The sequence below is a fragment of the Colius striatus genome, chromosome Z, assembly GCF_028858725.1.
Source record: "Colius striatus isolate bColStr4 chromosome Z, bColStr4.1.hap1, whole genome shotgun sequence".
NCBI classification, from domain to species: Eukaryota; Metazoa; Chordata; class Aves; order Coliiformes; family Coliidae; genus Colius; species Colius striatus.
Genome location: NC_084790.1, coordinates 44,295,707 through 44,316,222, shown reverse-complemented (window position 1 = coordinate 44,316,222; position 20,516 = coordinate 44,295,707). Strand labels below are relative to the sequence as shown.

The following is a 20,516-nucleotide window of genomic DNA, read 5'->3' as shown; positions in this document are numbered from 1 at the left end:
TATTCAGGAAGAATGAAACATGTGAGTCTTAGACACTGTGATATATGTCTACATCCTTTACTATACCTATATTTCTGTAATTGCTGTGTGCTTCAGGCTGTGCTCTGTTATCTTCTGTTAATTATAGTTTGGAGAATGGTTGGCATGCGGAGTATTTACCTCTGGCTTTCATTGAGGATATTTCCTTGAAACGATGAGCATCTGTATCACACCACCAGGCTTTAGAGATATGTACCTCGCTACAGCTTACGTGTAAAAACCAGTGCATGACCTTGATATTAATGTAACACATGGCCTTCCAATCCCAATCTGTAGTTATTTAAAATACTGTTTATATATTAAGAATGCTGGTAATGTCAAAGATAATTTTGCATTGATAAGCAGTATAAACAGAAGCCTTACATTAATTTGTAAGGCAGGCTATTTTAAGTTCCTTGTCTTGTTCTTGTAGAATACAAGACTTTTCAAATCCAGTAAAATAATATTATTTATTCTTTTTTTGACTTACTGATGTCTTTTTAAAACAACGTTGGTTTTGTTTCAGAAGCATTGTTTCAGAAACAAAATACAGTCATGTAAGCTTACTGTTCCAAGTATTGAATGAATTGTTCCCTGGATATATTCTATTCATCTAGGCTTTTAGGAATGTTACCTAGAAAAGAGGCACCTAAAGAGGTTAAAACTAGGATCTGTTGCCATGCAAGTTAGGGAGACAGTACAATGAAAGGCTTTGGGTGCTCTTGAGCTCTTGAGCATTTTAGTTTAAGTCTCTGCTGGGTTTAGAGTTTTACTCAAGCTGAAGGACAGACAGGATGGAGTATTTTGGTCCATGGACCGCCTGATAGCCCTTGCTTCACCTTCTGTGCTGGAAGGGACCATGCCATGACAGGGCATCCTTATCAAGGGAGGCACCAAGATGTGCCTCCTCTCCCAATACTAGTAACTGCAGCCTACATATTTACTTCAGCTTTTTGTTATTGAGTCAAGAACTTAATACAAAAAAATGTAAAATCTGCTAAAGTGTAATCAATAAAACCCCATTTATATTAAGCATACAGCCCAAACTTTTTGATGGCCAAGAGTTGACCTTAGTTAGATATCTGCCGTGTTTTTCAAGGTGAACTTTCTTTCTAGTATAAATGCGATGTCTTCCCAAAAATTATATCAATGCTCTGGTTGTTATTTGGGAATATGGTTTCTGCAAAAGTTTGTAAAAATTTTTCAAGGAACCTTTGCTGACATCAGGAAACATCCATGTGCATTCACCCTAAGTTGACAGCAGCAATATATATGTGGAGATATGCATGTATTGGGCTTCATCCCAGAAGGGCCTGAATTGTTAACATCAATCTCTTGCTTGTAAGCTGTTATTTGGAGGTGACCACTGTTGAGAAAACTGTTCTTGTCATATCAACATATGCACTTTTACTCTCTCATGATACAGTTCTCCCACAATCAGACTGCCTAGGCTTTTTAAGGGAGGTAAAAATTTACATGTACTTTTGTCACCTTGGGAGATTTTTAACATTTTTCTAATACTGTACCTGTGTTTATGTTGTTGGTCTCACCCCTCCCCATGCGGAGAGTAAATCATCACAGCCAATAGAAACAAATGAAATGAAAAAAATTCTGCTTAAGGAAATATTTTCAGGATTTTTATTTTTATTTTTTTACACAATATTTACTGCTCCATTGCTATGACATCAGTATTCATCAGTGAAGAACAGTATAATTGGCTCTAAGACCATTTTACAGCCTGTCCATTTCCAGGGCAGATTTCCTAGACTGTAGTCAAGGGCTGTGATATACATGTGTCATTTTTCCAATCTAACAATGCCTTTTCTTAACATGGGAAAATCTTTCTTTCTGACATAGGATACAATATAGACATAGATCAGCCAAAACACTCTGCTTTGTCCCCATGCTAAGCTGACAATATGGTAATTAAAGTGTAAGGTGTCAATGTTTATTAGCAACAAGAGTTTTGATGCATTGTGATTGATTTTATTCAACTGGGAAAGTATGTGGCATTCAGGTTTTTAGAATTCCTATTTAAAGTGTGATCTTTAATGACAAGGTAGTTTCACATCTTGTTTAGCTTCTTTAGAATAAAGTGCCAAGTGTTATTTCTGAGGGGACAAATGAAAGTGTGAACAGTCTAGCCAAGTTTCAGTCACTTGAGAAGCACCTACTGGCTAGCTAACTGAAACAGTGTTGACTTGCAGATCTAGCAGAAACTTGTCTGATTTGCAATATCATCTTGTGGGAGGCATGTGAGAGTTAGACAAGAGTTTCATTATAAAGTAATTGTGCAGGGATGTATAAATAACGTGGAAATCTGATGCTCCTTGAGGCTTTTTGGGTTTCTTTTCATTAAAATTTTCATTCTTCCCCAAAGAACAAGTTATTAAACATCAGAACGGTAAGTAGCATAGAAGTATACTGAAACAGGGTATAACCAGCAAGAATGGGTATAGTATCTCAATCACTGTTCACCTTTCTTAGGGGGCTTTAATCTCTCAAAGAGCATTATTGTGCTACATCAAAAACTACTGTCTGCATATGGTCTTCATATCTGTTTCAATGTGAATGATGGTCATAAGGCTTTGTCATATAATTAGAAAATTAAACCAGTTCTCTAAGCTCCTGCTTGGTCCATGTGTTTTCAAAATAAATGTCAAAGTTGTGTTGCTGTGGCGTCAGCAACATGTAAAAGAGTATAAGGAAGTCATAGAGCCACAGTTCTTTAAAGCCAAAGGCTTCTCACATTGAATTCACTGTTAACAGTAGGGCTGTAGAGAAGCTGGAGGACTTGTTTTACTGTAGACCCACATTCAGCAGCAACATAGACTGTTCTGCAGGTTTCATTCTTATGGTTGGGCTATTTTGTTCTAGTGGCTTACGGGATGACAGGAGGTAGGGAGACAAGACTTTGTATTGGATTATTGGTGACCATAGCATTAAAAAAGACTGCCATGCATCTTCCATGTGCTGTTAACATCCATACAGGAAATATTTTGTTAAAAATTCTCAAAAAGTATATACTCCATAAATTCCACAAGATGCTTCCCAGTATATAATAACAAACCTTGTTCCAACCTACTCCCTTAATTCAATTTCTCGCCTTCATGGATACAGGAGAAAAAGCATGCAAGCTTGAATTTCATGTGTGTTAAAAGTTCAAAGACACACTTTTAAAAGTAATCTTAAGATATCTGGACCAGTCACTTTACTGCTTGTCAAGCTTGACTTTTAAGATCTTATGTTGGCATCAAACAACAGACCTCACAACAGAGACTGAGAGTGGTTTTGCACAGAATGTATAGCCCTGTTGTCCATAGTATGGATAGCTGTAATTGCAATGTGGTTCTAATTTTCAGAAATGTGTTGAGCATTTGCTAGCACATGACGATGCCTGAGATCAAAGCTGAGTCTTTGGCTTCTGTCTAAAATATGATTCAGTCTTTGTAGTTCGAGAACTTCCTGAACTTGATGGGATGTCAAGATGGCAGGAAAATGCAGTGGCTGATGGTTAGAGTGTTATATGAAAGGTAGTTTTTATTTGGCATACTGTGACCTGTATGGCAATTGATGACTTACAAAGACACTGTGAAGAAAGTAACACAAGTTTCACTACGTGAGACCACTTTGAAGGAAAGACTTTGATTCCAATGGGATGGAAAGGGGGTTGTTAAGGTTTAGTCTAGTGCTGTATCTCATGTAGAAGAAAAAATTGCTAGATTTCAACACAGAGGGATGTTTACAGGGATATATACTAAGGATAACTACTTAATGCCATAAATAGTAATTACTGAATGAACAAGATGAAAATTGGTTCTGAAAATGGCACAAATCATTTGGCTTTAAGAGAAAGGATGACTGAGAAATCTAACAACAAAGTGAACAGGTGGTACAATGGGAGGCAAAATTCAGCAATGACGGATCCTAACTTATATTGGCAAGAGTTGTTTGAATTGATAATAAACATTGCTGAGATCTATTTGTTTATAGTATCAAGGCAAGGCTATAGTCAATGAAAATACATGTAAGATAGAGCTGTGTTACGCTATTAACCTGTTGAACACAGTACCACAAGATACCATTTTACCTTGGAGTGTAGAAGGAATCAAGAAGGACTTAATGAAGAGTACCTAATCCATTACATGTTTTGTGGAGTGTTAGTAATCACTTGTGTCCTGTAGAATGCCTTTAGTGAATTGTTAAAGGGAAAAGGAAGATGCTTCCACAGAAATAGATGTCTCCACCTCTCTTCTGCTCCTGTGTTTCCTAGAGATACTGTCAATTTTATGAGATTGTGGAAACAGTCAAGTCAATGGGGCAGTCCAGTGTAATAGTTCCACATTAGAGACAACAAGACCTACCTCTGTCCATATTGGTATGTAGGAAATCAGTAAGATAAGATAGATTGGTTAGTTTGAGCAGTGCTTTCAAATATATTTGAGTAGATTAATGATGAGAGGTAAGATAAACTTCAAACATTAAAAAAATAATTGCAAAAAAATTCACAAGTAGATGAATTTACAAAATATGTTAAGGGAAGTCTAGTAGAGAAGAGGTCCTGTGTAAATACATTTGTATTTTCTCTCCAAATGAAAATTCAAAAATTGGGAAGGTGGTAATATTAACTATTTCTGTGTGTATATATGTCTTACAGTTTTCAGTTACTAGTAAGACCCTCTGCCATAGAAATCGAATCACTGTGGGGTATTCAGTGAGAAATAAGTTAGTAGGGCAGAGTGAACCTATGTGTGATTTTTGATTTCATAGTTCTTCATTCAGTATATATTATTAAAGTCATGTCCTTTCCTCATCAATCAACTGCATTTTCTCATGCTAACTTTAAATACATCTTGATCACTAACTTGACGCTGTTTTGGTTTGTTTTATTTTCCAGTTTAAAAGAATGCTCAACCGGGAGCTAACTCACCTATCTGAAATGAGCAGGTCGGGCAATCAGGTCTCAGAATATATATCAAACACGTTCTTAGGTAAGACTATGATGGGAGCTCACTTTTTAACCTTTTTTCAGTCTCTCTGTGCTGTGACAGCACTTTAAAAGCAAGTAGCTTTCCCTATTATATTCTGTTTTCAGAAACTATGCATGTAGTATCTCTTCATACAGTGTTTAGACCAAGAGATCACGTGAGATCCATTTCCTCACAGCTCGATTAGTTTGCATATGTGGTTTCTATGTGTGTGTGGTTACAGATAAATATTCATATAGAAATTTTAATGTAGCACTACCATTACTATAATGCTACCATATTAAGAAAATCAAATATAATGATTTAATTATATATTAAAAAGAATTCTTCAATTCCATTTCCCTTACAAAACTTACCACAAGTTTCAGTGTGCTGGAAGCACAAGTAATCTCACAAAATCTTGTAGCACACAGCTCTGATGCTTTGGTATTCCCTGTCCACACATGAGTGGGTGGATGAATACGACTAAGTCAACATCTGAACAGACTGCTGCTGCCAGGAGAGTTTCTGCAGCTCTGGAGCTTGGTGTGATGGGATATGAGCAGTAAAAAAAAAGCCCAACACAATATTATGAAGAGCATGGTTTCTCCTCTATGGCTTTGCAGAAGGAAGTATATTTTTCCTGCTAAAACTGGTGAAATGAATAAAACTTGATTCCATACTGTTGATTTTGAACATGAAGGTAATATACCAATCTCAAACACATTTTGAGTGAAACATGGTTGGGTCATAAAGACTGTGCATATAAAGCACAGCTGAATACATCTGGATTAGAGTAACAGGTAGTTTTAAAGGTGTCAGTAATATGTGTTGAGATACATCTTGGTTTATTTCTGTGAGATACCTACCATAGGTAGTACTTTTTGTCTTTTTTTGAAAGAAGCAGGATTTTTAAACTACATTTTATCCTGCTTCTCACTGTATCATAAGTGGATGACTTAAAGTGTCTGTTGAGTTTACCCATGATTGAGGTAGCGTGTCTGGGCACTGTGTCATAGCAGGGTTTCAGACAATAAGAAAGGGATAGCCCTCTGTCATGGAGAAGCAACATTATACGGCTCAGAAGCCCTGAAAATCACAGTGTACAGTGGTACACTTAAACTAGAAAGGCTGGGATACCAGTTTCTGCTTGCTTTTCCTTGAAAAGTTACAGCTCGTTTTGACAGGGAAAGGAAATGCATCTGTCAGACTTTCACATGAGACCTCAATCTCAAGCAGAAAGAGTGCTGGAAAGGTGAAGTTACTAAGCCATGGATACTTGTGTCTGCATGAAAAGCTGGGATACTTAAAATTGTATGAACAAGAGGAGTACAATGAGGGAAAATAATCTGTTATTCATAATCTATCTCCAGAACATCTACAGACTTTCTCACATTTGAAAGTTAGGAACATGTCATGAGAAAACAAAGTTTTCTGATCCTATACTTGCCAAAAAAAAAAAAAGGACTGTTTTCCCATGTAGGGCTATATGACATATATGAAGTTATTCATAATATTCATATGTTTCTTATGTAAGAGTTAAGGCTCCTGTATTGAGTAAAATAATACGCAAGGCTTTTATTTTTCAGTGTCATTAACCTTTTCTCCTATAAATGGAAAATGTGAGAGAACCTCACAATGGGCATGGCCCAACCAGGGTTAAAATGGCAAGCTATGTTTTCTGGATGTTCAGATGAGTGAGGATCCTTTGCCCTGTGTGCTTGTAGTTACAAAAGCGGAGTCAGTCCTGTGGAATACCTCTGGAGATCTAAAGTTGTTCAGACATTTCCTTTCACTTGAGTTAGCCTGACAGCTTGGCTTACAAACCCCTCATTGACGGGTCTAAACTTTGTGTGTATGACCAAAACCATAAACATCAAAGCACAAACATGAATCACTGCTCCTCATCTGTTGTCAGTTTGCACCAGTCACGAGCTGCAGTGCTCCACTTCCCCCTTTTCCTGATTGTCCATATGAGGAGAGCAGTGAAGTACAATGTGGGCAATCAGGGAGTTTGTTGCTGCAGGCTAAACCTCGATGACATTTCAACAGCTTCATCTTTGTATTTTGTTTGGAATTTGAGGTGTCCACTAAATGCAGCTGCTAAAGGTTAATTAAAAAAAAAAAAAAAAAAAAAAAGTGAAAAAGCAAACACAATCTAATAATTAGAAGCAGACTTACTACCCTTCTCTATCTTCATTGTCTTTACTGAAAATGACTATGGCAGGAATGGAGGAATAGCTAGATGCTTTAAAGAGTTCAAATCTTTTTTGTTTCCTCTTGTTGATACTATTGTTGTAAGATGTTTTCTAACTGCCATTTCTGCTAGGTTCCTATGTTAGAAACATATGATATAGATTTTTCTGGCTTTACTGGAATATTGCTTGAGAACTGGAAAACATGCAGGTAAATTTCAGCCAAAAAGAGATAATTTGGAGAGACTCATTAAAACTCTATGTTGAGTTAGAGTACAAATAGAACAAAAATTAATGCGAATTCCTAGTGGTTTTGGCAGGAGAGTCCCTTGTTGCTCTAACTTGGGTTTCTTTGAGGACCATAGATGTCTGCAATGCTCCACACCCCCATACTGTTTCTGCAGCAGTCAGCTAACAATTGCCTAAATATACTTGCTCTCAGTTTAATCATTATTCAAGTTTTCCCAGCACATACGTTGATGAGGCACGTGAAGTGATGCTGCTGATACTGCTTTGGAGGCAAAAGCCCACAGTACAATGTTGGGTTTTAGCAAAACAGTCCTTTTGTTGGTATTACTGTAGTAGCAATGTTTGAAATGCCCTGCACTGCTGGGATGAGCTGCCTCTTTATCCAAAGCAATGGTAGATGTGGTTGGTAAAAGGTTTTCCGAGTTGTACAGAGTCTTAATGCAAGCAGGAGCAATCCTCAAATGTGAGGTCCTTTGAGTTCTAAACGTGTTGTAAAGCTTTACATAGAACAGCGTTTTGATTGTAATTGAAATACAATTTCCAAGTGTGTTTTTCTGGGAGAAGAAGGAATTCTAAACTTCCTTACAAAATGGAAGTTTAGATTTCTGTTCAGTTGTAATAACAGTTTTACAATAAAAGGATTCACTCTCTCTACAGTGCTAGGGGTGCATAAAAATGGGAAATCAGACAGTCACTAGTCATATGTAAAGCCAGCTCAGAAATAATGAGGCAATTTGTGAAACAGAAATCAGCTTATACTGGGGTATAGGTCTGTGTTTATCATTTCATGGTTTTACTGCTCTCAATATGAAGTATCTGTTGCAAAATCTGCAAACATAAAAATAAAGAATTATAATGTCCGTAAGATGGAACTCAACAGTGAACTTTGTAACATTTGTAATTCCTTTAAAAATTAGTCTCTTATTCTTCGTTCTTTTTAAGACAAACAACATGAAGTTGAAATCCCTTCTCCGATGCAGAAAGAGAAAGAGAAAAAGAAGAGGCCAATGTCCCAGATTAGTGGAGTCAAAAAATTGATGCACAGCTCCAGCTTAACTAATTCCAGTATTCCCAAATTTGGAGTTAAAACAGACCAAGAAGATGTTCTTGCCAAGGTAGAGAACATATTAAGCCTTGAATTTAAACTGTTCAATTGAAATAGAGGTTGGACTTGTTGGTATTATTTCATCCTCTACTTATAACCACTGATTTTAAAATGTAGCACCAAAGGCTGATGTCACTTGAAATAACATACATTTAGTGAAGTGGAAGAGTCACAAGTAAAATCAGAACATAAGGGTTGATTTCTATATGGACAGCATTTCACCTGGAGATAGAATGTAAATTAGTATTGTCTATGCCTATTTATAAACAAATTTATCTGAAGAACGAAGAGTAAATACACCATACACTGTCAGAAGAATTAAAATACATAGCAGCCCTATGTTTTTTGAAAACTGGTATATAGCATTAGAGCTACCCTTCCAGGTTCTGTCTTTAGCTCTGTCATTTTATGTACATAATTTGTGATTTTGGTTTTAGTGACATTTCCTTTTATTTTTGCACCAGCTAATTGGTTGTCAGTAATCTAAAACTGTCATAAAATGATTGTTCATTGCATTTTACAGTTTTGCATTTTGAAATATGCCCATCTTTTTGTTTTCAGGAGTCTCTCCCTTTATTTGAGGAGTGTTTCTGAGAAACAGGGAGAGAGCAGTAGAACCTCAGCATCTCTGGGGTTTTCCTCCTCACTGAACTCTGCTGTCACTGGGCAAAGAGATAGCAAAGTGTGTCAGCTGATTCAGGATACTGTATATGTTTTCGTTCTGAAGCAGTGCACTTAAGAGGCACTCTTTCATGCTTGGTGAATTACAATCTGAAAAGCTGGTATCTGCAAATTCAAATATTGCAACATTTGTAGTAGCAGCTTTCTCCTTTCCAGAGTTTAGCGTGTAACTTTCACAGTGGCAAGGTTTGAGTCTTCATGATTCTGCAGCTGTTTCCATCAAAAAATTCTGTATTAGGTTTCAATGTGTTTGTTATTTAATTCTACTCTAGGAACTAGAAGATGTGAACAAATGGGGCCTTCAGGTTTTCAGAGTAGCAGAGTTGTCTGGAAACAGACCTTTGACAGTCATCATGCATACTATTTTTCAGGCAAGTAGCAGTAGCCATGCTCCTCTTTGCTTATCTTAGAGATTTTTCTGTGCTTTGTAATCTTTTTTTTCCCTTCTCCTTTCCTAGGAACGGGACTTGTTGAAAACATTTAAGATTCCAGTAGATACTTTAATAACTTACTTGATGACTCTAGAAGACCATTACCATGCAGATGTGGCATATCACAATAACATACATGCTGCAGATGTTGTTCAGTCAACCCACGTCCTGCTGTCAACTCCAGCGTTAGAGGTAAACTACACTGAGGTGGGGAAGAAACAGGCATGAGAGAAAGGGGCATACTCTTCTAAACTAAATATTAAAGATCTTAATTTCTGCAGTATTTTAAGACAAAAATCTTAAAATTTCTTTCATCAATTCTGCTATTTTAAAGATATTTTATGAGGGTCAAAGTTTATTGTCACATAAAGATTGTGCAGAAAATATCACATCTTGTTCTTTAAAATCATACAGATTTGTGCTGCTGTAACGTTTTTCATTGTAAAAGTGTACGTAACTGGTCTCCAATGTCAGTACTAAATACCATTCTGTCATTATTTCCCATGCAGGATTCTCACTGACCACAATTAGTGGAATTGCTTAGGAAACATAGTGATAAAATGGGATTCCATCAATAGGCCCAAATGCCTTTTCCCTTGTGCATATTAATTCTGGTCCTGAATGGCTACTTTTGTGTTTGTTTCTCAGGCAGAGTGGAACACATATTAAATTTTCGCTGGGCTATCTCTTTTTTTTGTTTGTTTTTCATAAATATTTCATAGAATCATAGAATGGTAGGGTTTGGAAGGGACCTTTAGAGATCATCTAGTCCAACCCCCCTGCAGAAGCAAGTTCACCTAGATCAGGTCGCATAGGAACATGTCCAGGTGAGTCTTGAAGACCTCCAAGGAAGGAGACTCCACAACCCCTCTGGGCAGCCTATTCCACTGCTCCATCACTCTCACAGTGAAATAGTGTTTTCTTATACTTGAGTGGAACTTTTTGTGTTCCAGCTTCACCCCATTACCCCTTGTCCTGTTGCTAGCTACTATGGAAAAAAGGGATGTCCCAACCTCCTGACACCCATCCTTTAGATATTTATAAATGTTAATAAGATCCCCTCTCAGTCTCCTCCAGACTAAACAGCCCCAGTTCCTGCAGCCTTTCCTCATATGAAAGATGTTCCAGTCCCCTGATCATCTTGGTGGCCCTGTGCTGTACTCACTCCAGAAGTTCCCTGTCCCTCTTGAGCTGAGGAGCCCAAATTCAACAATTTCAAAATTGTTTGTAAAGAAATAACATCTTTTATGCTCTTTTCTGGCAAGTTTTCTTGTTGAAAGTACGTAAATCTCCAAAGTAAAGGGAAGTGGAAGAGAGGTGGAGATTACTTTCACTTTTTTAAGCACAGTTCAGGTCTTAGTATAGCAAACATTTGTATATCTCACTAAATTGTTGGAAATAGACAGATAGATGAAGCGGTTGAAATTGTAGTAGTTCAGAGGATTTGCCCTCTGTCAAGGAGGGCTGCATTTTGACTCTTTTTCACAGTGACCCGTCTTTCATGTTGCTGAACACTTTTGTTTACCTTCTTTTTAAAAAGAGGGTTATAAGTGGACCTTAAGACTCTTGGCAGGTCTCACTTCTGAAGAACTCTGGAATTCTCTTGGGAAGGATTTTCTTTATCTCAAAAAGAAAGATCAGATTATCTTCTTAAATCACAAGACTTCATGATTTCTGAATTCACAACTGAAAAGCTGAAAAAGCTGTAGTGGTTGTCAGTAGCATTTTTTGATTTTTTTTTTTTCCCAGATAAACTCTTTATCATAGCCTTGTTTTCAGCAGCACTTTGGCCAGTAAAATAGCAAATGTCTACCCAGCGCTACCGCTGACATACGCACTTCTGAGCTGTTCTTAATCAACTTTAAAGGCAAAAATGTGAATTGGTGACTACAGGGGACTAGGTGACATGCCAGGTCCATTGGAGACCTCTGTTCCTAGTAAACTCATGCAGAAGAAGAATCAGTAAATGTTTTAAGATGCTTTCTAGTCTGTCGCCATTTCCTTTAGCATCATTTAGGAGATATGAGGCAGATATAGCACAATATGTAGGAGTCAGGCAGAAATTTTTAACTTAAATTGTGCTGTAGGTTAAAAACCTGTGTCTAATGATCTAATCTCTACTTAGTAATTCAAGAAAAGTGGATTTGTTTACAGATTGAAGCTGAAAAAACTTCAGTTGTTGTAATGTGGTGATACTGTCAGTGTGAGGTAAGGATCATTTCACTTTTGCCAAACTTCAAATATTTATGAAATTTTATATAATTGACAGTATGTGATAGGTAGCCTATGTGTAAAATCTTTGAGATCCCTGATACATTTCAAATGTGATTCTTTGGTTCAGACCTAGGAGAGTAATGTATTACTGAAAACACTTTTTTAGTGGTTAGTGACTGTAATTTATGTTTTATTGTTTTCTAGGCAGTGTTCACTGATTTGGAGATTCTTGCAGCAATTTTTGCCAGTGCAATACATGATGTAGATCATCCTGGAGTTTCAAACCAGTTTCTTATCAACACAAGTAAGTTTGATGTTCAAGGATTTCCTCAAAAAATTGATGCAAGGTGTGCACAAGACACCTGAAAAACACTCAGTTCATTCCTTAGTTTACTTCTCACTGTGACTTTTCTCAATGTATAGATAACTGTATTTTAAACTGGATGTTGTTTTTCCTATCTTATTGCTTCAGAAATAATTTACATAGTACCCTCTAGCAAAGAATTACTAAGATGTGAACTATAAACTTAGCACTGTTTCAATGTATAACATGATCTCTCCTGGAAACTAGTCAGTTTACATTAAATAATGTTGTAGGAGAAAAATGGAGAAAGATTAAATAAAAATTTTAAAAAGAGGAAGGCAACGGCATATTTGGTTCTGTTGAAAACATATGGTGTTACCAAGGATAGCCATACATTTTTAAGGAATTCAGAAAACAATTTTTTTTTTAACAAACAGCATTTCTGTCTGTCCCTGGCTGCTGTAATTGTTTTCTGATGTGTGCATGCTCAGGCCCTGTGGACTGGACTTTCTCAGCCTATTCCTGCAAACTATGGCAAACTCTTTTTTTTTTTCTTTTTCCTCACAATTGTTTGGGGGTTTTTTTGAGTCACTTGCTGGCATTCCATGTGTAAAGGAAAAAAAACATAATGAAATGAGACCCTAATGCCATTCCCAAGAACTGGAGGAAGGCCAGTATAACTCAAGTCTTCAGAAAGGGCAGTAGAGAAGACCTGGGAATCTACAAGCCAGTCAGCATCACCTCTATCCCTGGAAAGGTGAGGGAAGAGCTTATTCTGATTGTCATTTGTAAACACACGAAGGAACAGATGGTTACCAGGAACAGTCAACAACATAGATTCACCAAGGGGAAATCTTACTTGGCTAACCTGATAGCCTTCTATGTTGGCGTGACTGACTGGCAGGATGAGGGGACAGCAGCGGATGTCATCTACCTTGATTTCAGCAAGGCATTTCGCACCATGTCCCATAGCATCCTCATCAGAAAGCTCAGGCAGTGTGGCTTGGATGAGTGGACAGTGAGGTGGGTCAAGAACTGACTGAATGACACAGCCCAGAGGGTGGTGACCAACAGACTGAGTCAAGTTGGAGGCCTGTGGCCAGTGGAGTTCCAGTGGAGGGTCAGTTCGGGGGCCAGTCTTGTTCAACATCTTCATCAACGACCTGGATGAGGGGACAGAGTGTACCCTGAGCAAGTTCCCTGATGACACCAAACTGGGAGGACTGACTGATTCCCCAGAAGGCTGTGCTGCCATTCAGCGGGATCTCGACAAGTGTGAGAGTTGAGCAGAGAGGAACCTCATGAGGTTCAACAAGGGCAATTGTAGAGTCCTGCATTTCGGAAGGAACAACCCCATAAACCGGTACAGGTTAGGGGTGACCCACTGGAGAGCAGCTCTGTGGAGAGGGACCTGGGAGCTCTGGTAGACAACAAACTAAACATGAGCCAGCAATGTGCCCTCTGAGAAGGCCAATGACAGTTTTTGATTTATTAAAAAGAGTGCATCCAGCAGGTCGAGAGAGGTTCTCCTCCTGCTCTACTCTGCCCTGATGAGGCCTCATCTGTAGTCCTGTGTCCAGTTCTGGGCTCCCCAGATGAAGAATGCTAGAGAACTTTAAGCAGAGGGCTACCAAGATGATCAGGGGTCTGAAACATCTCTCACAAGGAAAAGCTGCAAGACCTGGGTTCTTCAGACTGGAGAAGAGAAGGCTGAGAGGAGATCTTATCAGCACTGATGAATACCTGAAGGCTGGATGTCAGAATGGGTCTGTACTTTTTTCTGTGGTGCCCAGTGACAACACAAGGAGTAACAGACACAAGCTGGATCACAGGAAGTTCTGCTTGAACGTGAGGAAAAATTTCTTTCCTGTAAGGGTGAGGGAGCCCTGGCACAGGCTGCCCAGGGAGGGTATGGAGTCTCCTTCTGTGGAAGTTTTTGAAACCCACCTGGACATGTTCCCGTGTGAACTGATCTAGGCAGACCTGCGTTAGTTGGACTGGATGATATCTAGACATCCCTTCCAACCCCCACCATTCTGTGATTTATGAGTTTTAAACCCAGTGTACTCATTCTGCATCCCTTAAGGCTGCTCTACAGGATTGCATGAATTCATCTTCTGTTAGAAGAATACTATAGCTTCATTAAACCTTATCATGACTGTGATTGTTTAACCCTGGCTGGATGCCAGGTGCCCACCAAGTTGTTCTATCACTCCCCCTCCTAAACTGGACGGGGGAGAAAAAGATATAATGAGAGATTTGTGAATCGAGATAAGGACAGGGAGATTGCTTGGCAATTAGTGTCATGGGCAAAACAGACTCAACTTGCGGAGAAAAAGGTTTGATTTATTAAATAACCATCAGAACAGGGAGATGAGAAAACTGAATCCTAAAACACTTCCCCCCACCCCTCCTTCCTCCAAGATTCTCCTTCCTTCTCCCCTCCAGCGGCTCAGGGGATGGGGGTTAAGGTCAGATCATTACAGATGGACTTTATCGCTGCTGCTTCTCAGGGGGAGGCCTCATCACGCTTCCCACTGCTACACTGTGGGGTCCCTCCCATGGGACACAGTCCCTCACAAACTTCTCCAGCGTGGGTCCTTCCCATGGACTGCAGCTCCTCACAAACTGCTCCAGCATGGGACCTCCCACAGGGGCAGCTCCTCACACCCTGCCCCAATGTGGGTCACCCACGGGGAGAACAGTCCTTCAGGTACTGACTGCTCCAGCTTTGGTCCCTCACAGGATCACAAGCCCCGACAGCAAACCTACTCTGGCATGGGCTCCTCTCTCCCCATGGGCTCCTAGGACCTGCCAGGAACTTGCTCCAGGGTGAGCTTCCCACGGAGTCACAGCCTCCTTCAGGCATCCACCTGCTCTGGCGTGGGGTCCTCCCTGGGCTGCGTGTGGGTCTCTACTCCCCAGTGGCCTCCATGGGCTGTAAGGACACAGCTGCCTCACCATGGGCTGCACCACAGTACACAGGGAAATATCTCTTGCAGTGGCTGGGCACCTCCTCCCTCTCCTTCTCCACTGACCTTGGTGTCTCCAGAGATGTTTTCACATTCTCACTCCCTGTTGCCGCTGTATTTTAGCTGCTGCGCAGCAACTTCTTCTCCAATATGTTATTCATAGAGGTGTTGCCTCAGTCACTAATTGGCCAGGCCTGGGTCAGCTTCAGGGTCCATCTTAGAATTGACTGACATTACCCCTGTCAGCTATAGGGGAAGCTTCTGGTACATGTACTTTGTTTTGTCTTTGTTTAAAGAAGCCACCCTGTAGCCCCCAGCTACCAAAAACCTGGACCCGGCAAAAACACTGCAATGACACATCTATTGAATGGTGTTTTGCCCTAATGTAACCTGCTTTTGATTTTAGTGGTGCATATTACTCTTATATATGGGTAGCACATTGTAGGTCAATGTGGTGATTCTGTCACACTATGTTATTTCTTGCTGACTGACAGCTTTTCCTTCAACAATAAATGACCTGGAAGTATAAAAGTTGAAATAATACTAATTATCCAAGCACATAAGAAGAAAAGGCTATAGAAATGGACACATACCTAGGGTTACATATTTGACCCACCTGGTTGCACATTTATGAATAATGTCATTCTAGCAGTTGGGTAAATTTATTGTACTGGTGCTAAAATAATGTGACCCCAAATCATCAGTATAGCTTTAAGAAGGAAGCTCTTACTTGTGACTCGTTGTTATACATTCAGACCTCCAGTCCAGTTTAGCCTACATCCAGTTCTATGTGCCTTAATGACCTAAGGGCAACCCTATAGTGAAATTCAGTTTGATGACTCATAGAGGAGGATTGAGTTTGACTCTAGATTTCTGGGTTTTTATTGGTAACCAGTACCTTTCATCAGCATGATATAGGAAGACAGTGAACCAAGCTTTGTGCACAAAGCAGTGTGTAAGACCTAAATTCTCAAGAATTTAGGGCACATATGAGTAAAGTTTTTTATTTCTTTGTTTAATCAGAAATTGAGTATCAGGATGTATTGATGGCTCTGAGGTGCTATGGGGAAACCACCAAGTTGTTCTGGTTTAAGCAGGAGTAGCAGCTTGTTGAAGGGACCAGGAGTGATACAAAAAGCTTGCACTTTTTGGCATACAGTTGAAATGCAGCTAAGTTAGCAGTGATTCTAATGCTGCTTATTCAGTAGCTTAGAAGACATATCTGGTTTGTCTCCATTTAGCTTTTGATAGGGAAGGGTTTTGTGTCTACCAGTTAATGTCACTAACTGGAACTACTGTTGCCAAGCTGAAGGGAACAAAGGGATTTTAGCCATTTTGAGTTGCTCTGGAAGGAAGGAACTGTAGGGACAGGCACAGAGGTAAAGACCATGTAATTTAGGTCTTGCAGATCCTAAATTTTCCTACCCTCTAGATGATGATTGGCTTCTGCCTAGTTTTGTTTTCCAGTGAATCTAAGAAATATAAGAATACTGTTTTAAAAAAACCATAATAGACATATAGCTAACTAAAGTAAGTACATGCTTGTCATATCTCAGCTGATTTACAATTACTCACACATGATACTTCTGATTATTAATTCTCTTTTTAAGGATTTGTGTGTAAGTCTGAGTGCAGGAACTAGACTTAAACAGTGGAATTTTAGTAGTTATCAACAGAGGGAGGCATGAGAAGGGAAAACATCAGTGTGTTTTAGTTTAGGCGTGTTTATGCATATAATATTTTCCATATTACGTCATGCAGATATGAAAACATACTCTGAAAAATACCTTCCATGTATTTTTTTTTAATTGCCGCTCCAGGCACATGTACATGCTTCCCTGCAAAACAATTTCTTTATTTCCCTCAAAATGTTTTGCCTTGATTTGTTAAGATGTTCAGTCATTAATTCGGTAACTTTCCTGTGTGAATGACAGGAGCTTTTTTTCTAAAAGTCCATTTGTAAGTCTTGTTATGAATGTAATGAATTTGAAAAACCTTGAGGGATTTGGTAGAAGCACAGGCTTTAGTAACATTCTGCCCTGCAACTGTTATTGCAGATTCTGAACTTGCCTTGATGTACAATGACTCATCAGTACTGGAGAATCACCACTTAGCTGTGGGCTTCAAGCTGCTACAGGAAGAAAATTGTGACATTTTCCAGAATTTGACCAAAAAACAGAGGCAATCATTGAGGAAAATGGTCATTGACATTGTGAGTTCTGCTTCTTGAGAGTCCCTCTTCCATAGTGCTAGCAAATTGAATAATAAAGCACAGAAGCATTTTATGATAAATTAAATGTCATTAGGCCTATAACCAATGAAGTACATTTTGAAATTTTATTGTGTCTTACCCAAATATGAATAGTGGGTTCTTTTCAGTTCCAGTAACTGTCTCTACCTTTTTAGAAAGTGTACAGTCCTGCTTTGAGCTGTTCTCATACTGAAATGTATGCCACATGTCACAAATTTGGCACCGAATCTGTGACAAGTTTAGGCTGATCAGATCTTTCTGAACAATTGTTTAGTCATACTCTTAAAACAACCAAAATGAAAACTTAGTATTTTGGACAGTAATGACATAGGACTAAGACTTTTATAGTGTAGAGACAGGAGCTATGGGTTCCCCTCTGGAACGGTTTATTTATACATTCAAAGATTTTTTTTCCTCTTTTTTTTTTTTTTTAAAATAAGTAGAATAATTTATACAATGTCAGCCTCTGGTTTTTTTTCAAGGTACTTGCAACAGACATGTCTAAGCATATGAATCTATTGGCTGATTTAAAAACCATGGTTGAAACCAAAAAAGTGACCAGTTCTGGTGTCCTACTTCTTGATAACTACTCAGACAGGATTCAGGTAAGCAAATTCATCTGCAAATGGTCACTTGTTTTCACTTACATCTTTGACAACACTAATACGCCCATTCCCCAGGACAGTTTAGGTCAGCTGTCTGTTCTTACACAATGGCTCACTGCCTTCCCTTTACTGCCTCTTGTCTTTCCTACCTTGACATACTCTGTTAGATACTGGGGGACTCTCTGGGAGAGCATCAAGGTGCTAGAATATTTCTGGGCTAAATGTGGCTTTGGCCGTCCCTTAATATTATCAGTACCCAACTGGCCCTTCAGAGATTTTTCTGTCTCTTACAAAGCCAGGAGTAAGGTAGTTCATGGCTACTACTGCAAGTGTGAAAAACACCCAAGTTTTTTCCATTTAGAATAAATCTTGCACTATACATAAGTTCAAGATTCTGTTTTCACAGTCACCAAAAGTGTAAATGGAAAAGGAGCTGTTTTTCTGCCATGTAATAACACCATGCGTGTTCAATCTATTTTAGGTTCTTCAGAATATGGTACACTGTGCAGATCTGAGCAACCCAACCAAACCACTCCATCTCTACCGCCAGTGGACAGACAGAATAATGGAGGAATTTTTCCATCAGGGAGATCGGGAAAGAGAGAGGGGAATGGAGATAAGTCCTATGTGTGACAAGCACAATGCATCTGTAGAGAAATCACAGGTAACTGACTCGTCGTAGCAGTTAAATAACACACTTTAACAGAAAAGTGTGGCCCATAGCCATGTTTGGATTCGTTTCTGAATGCACCATTTCCTTTTTTTTTCCTCCTAGTTAATTGTCAGCTTCTGAGTAGTGAGAGGAGCTGAGGTTTTTACTGTGAGAATGCAGCGCAATGGCAGTGTGTTCACTGAAAGGGTTCCATCACTGTCATGACCTCCAATGTAGCTTATGTATCAAAAGAGAGTATTCTACAGCTGCTCATTAGAGTTTCCTTTGAAAGCAGAATTAAATATAAAGCAGCTGCTTGACTCATTAGGTGCAGTGGAGTTTGTTTGGAAAGAACGGTTAATTTGAAAATAGAACCTTTCCAAGTCCTCACCCGGTGTCCCGAATTGCACTTTTGAAATGTAAAATACTCTATTTTAGTAAGTGAAACAGGATGGTTTTCCTTTTGGCCACCTTTCCGGGCAGCACTAGTATCGTTACAGTTCTCATACTTTGTGTGACTGACAGGCAGAGTTGTTTATTTCTTTTCGAGTAAGAGCTCATCCTAATTTTCTTTTGTTTGAAACAGGTGGGTTTTATAGACTACATCGTTCATCCTCTGTGGGAGACGTGGGCAGATCTCGTTCACCCAGATGCCCAGGATATCTTAGATACACTGGAGGACAATCGAGAATGGTACCAGAGCACAATCCCTCAAAGTCCCTCTCCTGCACCTGATGACCAGGAAGAGAGTAGGCAGGGCCAAACTGAAAAATTCCAGTTTGAACTGACACTGGAGGAAGACGGAGAGTCAGACACCGAAAAGGACAGTGGAAGTCAAGTAGAAGAAGACACCAGCTGCAGCGACTCCAAGACACTTTGCACCCAGGATTCAGAATCCACTGAAATCCCTCTTGATGAGCAAGTAGGGGAAGAAGAGGAGGAGAACCAGACAGAACCTTGTGTGGTAGAAGACCGTTCTCCTGACACGTAACAATGAAGACGCAGTCTCTTTCTCTCTTGCCCTCTCACTTTATTTTCCTCTTTGTCTCTGGCTTTTGTTTGTTTGTTTGTTTTCAGTTTTATTAGATAAGGCTTTCCAAAGTGTATGTCATATGCTACCAGCCGTGGTCACAACTCGCTATCATCTGCCAGGGCGTTTGTTGATCAAAACTGACCTTGATGACTCAGTTTGGCACTCAGGAATATTGTAACCAGAATTTTCACCTTCACGGCATCAGAAAGCGGGGGGGGGGGGGGGGGAGAACATTTGTAAACTCCACTTTAATAAGCTGTCCATTTGGCAGATCTGAGTACATAAAGCAAGTGTTTTTAGAGGAGTTCATCTCCCAAACAAATGCTTTTATGCTTTGATAGTTTTTGAATTCATTGTATTTCATGAGCAAAGCATTGGATAATGTTCACCGTGAGAGGAAACAGAGAATAAACTGAGGTTCCTACTGGAATACAAATGCACGTAAGTGGTGGGACACAACATGATTCTGTTACCAATAGGAAGATGAACTGTGGAATTGCATAATTTTCTAATTTCATAGTTTTCTAATTTCAAGTCTTCCTATTATGTGACTGAAAACAGTGTGACCCAGTGGGTTGCTCTAAACTGTGTTTTGTATAGTGGGTGAAAGAGGGATGTTTTGTAGAGCTTACCTTTATTATTAAATGCACCGAGGTATTATATTTAAAAAAAAAAAAACCTACTTTCAGGCTTCATTTGCCACTGGTTATTTTTTTTTTTCCCCAAAGAGTATCTTGCAGGTTTTCAGTACAAATCAGTGCTACACTGGATAATGCTTCTAGGTTTTGGATTTTTTTCCTTTCTTCTTCTATGGTTTTTTTTGAGTTTTGAGGGGTTTT

The 20,516-nt window shown here is 39.2% G+C and overlaps 1 protein-coding gene across 9 annotated transcripts in view; it reads left to right on the top strand.

Moving 5' to 3' along the window:
* The window catches only part of PDE4D (phosphodiesterase 4D), a 600,878-nt gene extending 580,996 nt beyond the window's left edge, over nucleotides 1-19,882 (top strand). For 8 of the 9 annotated variants that reach the window (XM_062017696.1, XM_062017695.1, XM_062017697.1 and 5 more), the window contains 9 exons: nucleotides 4,916-5,009; nucleotides 8,372-8,544; nucleotides 9,488-9,586; nucleotides 9,674-9,838; nucleotides 12,065-12,164; nucleotides 17,194-17,348; nucleotides 17,870-17,992; nucleotides 18,474-18,656; nucleotides 19,231-19,882. In XM_062017696.1, the coding sequence (XP_061873680.1) occupies nucleotides 4,916-5,009; nucleotides 8,372-8,544; nucleotides 9,488-9,586; nucleotides 9,674-9,838; nucleotides 12,065-12,164; nucleotides 17,194-17,348; nucleotides 17,870-17,992; nucleotides 18,474-18,656; nucleotides 19,231-19,635 (1,497 nt within the window). In that variant the 3' untranslated portion in view covers nucleotides 19,636-19,882. Of the gene's footprint in view, nucleotides 1-4,915; nucleotides 5,010-8,371; nucleotides 8,545-9,487; nucleotides 9,587-9,673; nucleotides 9,839-11,800; nucleotides 11,855-12,064; nucleotides 12,165-17,193; nucleotides 17,349-17,869; nucleotides 17,993-18,473; nucleotides 18,657-19,230 lie in introns of those variants that run through there. The other variant, XM_062017703.1, reaches the window with a different exon arrangement.
* Nucleotides 19,883-20,516: the final 634 nt, after the last annotated feature.